The sequence below is a fragment of the chloroplast genome of Primulina huaijiensis, assembly GCF_012295235.1.
Source record: "Primulina huaijiensis chloroplast, complete genome".
Classification (NCBI taxonomy): Eukaryota; Viridiplantae; Streptophyta; class Magnoliopsida; order Lamiales; family Gesneriaceae; genus Primulina; species Primulina huaijiensis.
In genome coordinates this window covers 5,001-10,000 of record NC_036413.1, presented here as the reverse complement: position 1 = coordinate 10,000, position 5,000 = coordinate 5,001, and the positions used below count along the sequence as shown (strand labels likewise).

The window sequence follows — 5,000 nt, the reverse complement described above, 5'->3', positions numbered from 1 at the left end:
TTTATGGAAGATGAGTCAATTCGTAGATCTAAGATGTGTTCAAAATGAACAAAATTCTACCCATAACACCTATGTCAGCTTTTTTGTTTAAATATAAACAAAACGAATCGCTTTCTAGATGATCCTTCTAGAAGAAGGTCATTTTAACAATCTTTCTAGTTACTTCGTTCTCTATTTCTATTTGAGAGGATCCTAAGGAAAAGGGTTTTCCAACGAGCTAAAACAATATGTCGATGTCTCTAGTAAACCAAAGTCGTCGTTGAATAGCTATTTTGCTTCAATTTATTTCTTTAGAAATTGAAAAGAAAATCGAAGGAAGGTTTAGTTACGATTAGAAATTTTCTTTCTATCTTCACCCATGGATCCTTTACTCATACTTATTCAATTGGAATTCTTGATCCAATTCAAATTCTGTTTCGCAATTTCATAGTCCAACTTTGAAATTTATAAGTGACTCGGGGATAGAAATCACGAGAATGTGTAGTTTTTTTTCTCGAATTGCTCATTTGAGAGGTAAAGGATTAAATCCTTTAAATTTGAAGAAATAAAGTTTTTAATCAGAATATGAATAAAACCGAAAGACCCTTTAACTATTATTTAACTATTAAAGGGTTAATAGAACGAATCACACTTTTACCACTAAACTATACCCGCTACAATATGATTATTATATTATATACAAATCAAATGTACTTTTTGTCGAACAAGAAAATTGAGCATGATTAAGATAGGATTATTAAAGAATAATCAAAATAAGCGTTTTTCGTGGGGAGATCAAAATTTAATGAGAGTCGGAAAAGAAGTTTCATTTCATTTAAATTAAATGACTAAAGTTTTCTCTTTTGGTGAACAAGTTTTGATAGATATAGATAAAAAAAAACTAAAATCAGAACACAACAATGCATTGTGGAAGAATCGAGAGTTTTTAGTTGGGAAAATAAAATATAAAACAAGAACGAATGTAAATAAAAAAGTCTTTCTTATTTTTGTTGTTGTTTGAAGATAAGATATTTAATTGATTAAAACAATAATTTTTTAATTTATAAATTATATTTATATTATATATTTATATTAAATTATAATATAAATATAAAATTATAAATAATATAAATATTATAGAAAAGCAAAAGTCTTTTTGTTTTCAAATCATATAAATCATTAATTATCTATAATTCGTTGGACCAAAAAAAGGCCCGGCTAGGTACTGACCAGGCCAGGCCATCAGAATAAGAAGGGATTTTCGAACAAAATCAACACAAAACAAAGAGGTCGTCTTTATTTAGGTTGTTGGAACTTTCCAGCCCTTCCCTTTCGATAAAGGAAATTCCTGATTTGTCGATCTCTCTACATATACATTATATATAATAGAGCAAAGAAGAGAGAGAAAAAAAAAGACTCTTGACATTATGGGTAATGTAGTAATTAGCTTTTTCAATTGGGAGAGATGGCTGAGTGGACTAAAGCGTCGGATTGCTAATCCGTTGTATGAGTTATTCGTACCGAGGGTTCGAATCCCTCTCTTTCCGTTTCCGTTGATGACTTGATTGATTTTTTCAAATTTTTCAAATCTTAGTTAAACGTGTAGAATATAGATAAAATCCTAAGAAGATTTGAAAAATTAATCAAAGAAAATCCTTAGGATCTTATTCTTCACGTCCAGGATTACGTCCCGGATCATTAGATAGGAATCCAAAGATAAAGAGAGAAACAAAAAATATCACTACGGTATAAACGAAGAGTTTCAGAGTAAGCATTACACAATCTCCAAATGATTTTTTGGAAAAAAAAAGAGAATAGATCTTCCATTTTTCTACCACATATCCTATTTTGACACCTGTTTTTTTTCTAGAAATAGAAATGAATTGTTACAAAACAAATGCATTTGTTTTTCATTAACAAAAATATCTTTCATATCGAAATTAGATATTGTGGTAGACCCTAATAGGGTTAGGGTCTTTTGCTGCAATAAGGGGTCAAAAAATGAAGAGAAGAAGTGGTTGGTAAGCCAGCCACTAGCTAAATGTACGAATCGAGGGTTCATACTATAAAACTTATAGGATATTATTATATATATTATTAATTAAATAATAATTATTAAGGATTTCATCGAAAACTTACAGCAGCTTGCCAAACAAAAGCTAAAAGAAAAAAAAACAGAGGTATAACTGGCATAACATCTACGATTGGATTCAAAAAAGCATAGGCTTCGGGCAATTTTCCGAAGAAAAAACTACTCGAAGAAAGGGAAGAATTAATACAAATACAGATTAAACTAATGATATTAAGCATAACAGACATTTTTGTGTTCTTGGAGATAATTACATTTTGGTTGGGTTTTTGATATAAGGAAAAAGGAAGAAAGTCAGTTACGGTAGACAAAAAATCCTTCTTCTTTTTGAAGCCACCCAATTACAAAATCCTCCAATTCTCAACTTAAAGGAGAATAGAAGAAATCATACTTTCATACAATATCTTACTTGAATTCTATGTAATGATCAATAAATTGAGTTGAATTCTATGTCTATATGTATCAACATCCTACTACCCGTTTATTCTATAGATATATATATATTTGGACTGGAGTTGACAAACAACCAATACCAATTTTATTCTTTCTTAGTTTAGATTATAAATGGAAATGGGGCGTGGCCAAGTGGTAAGGCAACGGGTTTTGGTCCCGCTATTCGGAGGTTCGAATCCTTCCGCCCCAGAGGGTTTTTATGCTATTGCTATAGTATTCCTAGTTATTGCTATAGATAATGGAGTGGTCAGGAGTAAATTAGTATTAATTTAAATATCTCTTCGAATCTCATTAACAAATGATCAAGTTCCATAACATATGTTTTATAACATATTTTTTGGAGCCAATGTATCTTTTTCTATTTCATTTTTTTAGGTCTTTCGTGGTTGACTCTAATGAAAAATTGGAAATCTAGGGAACGCTTGAGGCAGGGATGGTTTATCCTATTCTTTTTATTCACTTTAATGACAAGATTTTATTATTGAAATATTATTCAACCCTATCCCTATGTTAAACAAAATACATATAAATAAATAAACATATAAAATGAGGAAATATTTAACTTATATGGTATGTGGTATGTATGTATCGTTCTATTTCAATGCAAATAATTTTTATATTTTTCTTTTCGTAATCAGATGAAAAGAATAAAGATTCAAATCTTTATCTTTACTTATATCATTTTTTGATCCACTTGCGAAAAAAAATTGGATTATTTCTTCTTTAGCTTTGATCTATTTTAAAATTAAATCAGTGATGAGTCAAGGAAAGACTTATCGGATTAAACATGCTGCTTATTGGCGAATTTCCTTCAAAGAAGATAGTATTTCTAAATAGGAAACTTTTTCAATTATAGATATTTTTTTTATAAATACTTTATTTTTATTAATATTAATGATTTCTTTTCAGTTGAATCTTTGGTATTGAAAAAGTAGGAAATAGGATAATCTATCCTATTTAGTCACTTGAAGATGCAGAGTCAATAAGTAATTCGTTTATATATAGTTATAATTATATACTTTCTATTATTTTGTATTATATAGATTATGTATGTTAAAATGTATGTAAAATAGATTTATGGATGTTAAAGATATTGTCTTGCTAAAACTTTTTCATAAAAATCGTTCCACATACAGATATCACATCATATTCTTATTTTAAAATAAGAATATAAAAAGTCTAGATTACGATGTTTATGTACAACTGAACCAATGACTATTCATGATTCCATAATTGAATCAATTCCATACTGGTTCCAAATTAGAGGAATGTGATGGTAAAACTTCGTTTGAAACGATGTGGTAGAAAGCAACGTGCGACTTGAAGGACACGATCCGTTGTGGATTTTTAGATCCACCATCTTATTTTCGATTTATCGAGGAATGAAGATGCTCTTGGCTCGACATCGTTTGTTCTGTTACACCTGAATCCTTTGTTTTTTTGTTGGGTTGTAAATAGTCTACGATGGAGCTCGAGTCGAAAAGTCGAAAGGATTAATTCATTTCTGGGGGGCAAGGATCTAGGGTTAATGCCAATCAATCAATTGGAACAACTTCGTAAACGTATCTTCTATGATATAATAATAATATAGAAATCAAAAGGATCCAATCCAATTTCAACAAGTTTTGTTTTTAAATTGGAAACTTGTTGTAATTGATCAAACTTTTTCGATTCAAAATGTATTACGCGGGAATCAACTGTCCATCGGATTCTTTGATAGAAAGAAATCAAATTTCAAATATTTCCAATTCAAAGGTATGTTGCTGCCATTTTGAAAGTATTAAGAAGCACCGAAGGAATGTCTAAACCCAATGATTTAAAATAAAGATTAAAGGATCCAAGAACAAGTAAACCCATTTTAATTGTCTCGATAGTCTCAATAACTGGATCATCCAAATCTAAGTTTAAACGAGACAAAAAAGCGGGTAAAGACAACTCAATAAATGAAATTGACTAAAGAGAAGAATTTACTTTTGAGTTATTTGAGAGTTATTCAACTTGAGTTATGAGTACGAATGGTTTCTTTTAAATTTTCAGGAAGGACAAAAAACGAATGAAATTAAAGTCTAATTGATTTTCTAGGTTCATTCGAATCAAATCATTTTTTCTCGAGCCGTACGAGGATAAAACTTCCTATACGGTTCTAGGGGGGGTATTGTTCATCTACATCTATCCCAATGAGCCGTCTATCGAATCGTTGCAATTGATGTTCGATCCCGAAGAGAAGGAAAAGATCTTAGAAAAGTGGGGTTTTATGATCCAATGAAGAATCAAACTTATTTAAATGTTCCTGCTATTCTATACTTCCTTGAAAGGGGTGCTCAACCTACAGGAACTGTTCAGAATCTTTTAAAGAAAGCAGAAGTTTTTAAAGAACTTCCGTCTAATTAAACAAAATTCTTTTAAATTTAAAGAAATACCAAGGGGGGGTAGCGACTTATATATAACTTTGTATAATTTTTCTTTACTAGTTTTCCCC

General features: G+C 30.0%; 3 protein-coding genes and 2 non-coding genes across 5 annotated transcripts; 3 read left to right on the top strand and 2 right to left on the bottom strand. All coding sequences in view use genetic code 11, as the record gives it.

The window, feature by feature from the left end:
• The first annotated feature begins 1,438 nt into the window (after positions 1–1,438).
• Positions 1,439–1,526, top strand: trnS-GCU. Its single transcript has one exon. It is a non-coding gene; the product is annotated as a tRNA-Ser (tRNA).
• A 117-nt stretch (positions 1,527–1,643) lies between these two features.
• On the bottom strand, positions 1,644–1,754 carry psbI (photosystem II protein I). Its single transcript has one exon. It carries the CDS (start codon positions 1,752–1,754, stop codon positions 1,644–1,646), a length of 111 nt encoding a protein of 36 aa, YP_009445228.1.
• A 349-nt stretch (positions 1,755–2,103) lies between these two features.
• On the bottom strand, positions 2,104–2,289 carry psbK (photosystem II protein K). Its single transcript has one exon. It carries the CDS (start codon positions 2,287–2,289, stop codon positions 2,104–2,106), a length of 186 nt encoding a protein of 61 aa, YP_009445227.1.
• Positions 2,290–2,639: 350 nt separating this feature from the next.
• Positions 2,640–2,711, top strand: trnQ-UUG. The gene has a single exon. It is a non-coding gene; the product is annotated as a tRNA-Gln (tRNA).
• Positions 2,712–3,794: 1,083 nt separating this feature from the next.
• rps16 (ribosomal protein S16) lies at positions 3,795–4,912 on the top strand. Its single transcript has 2 exons — positions 3,795–3,836; positions 4,703–4,912. Exons 1-2 carry the CDS (start codon positions 3,795–3,797, stop codon positions 4,910–4,912), a joined length of 252 nt encoding a protein of 83 aa, YP_009445226.1.
• Positions 4,913–5,000: the final 88 nt, after the last annotated feature.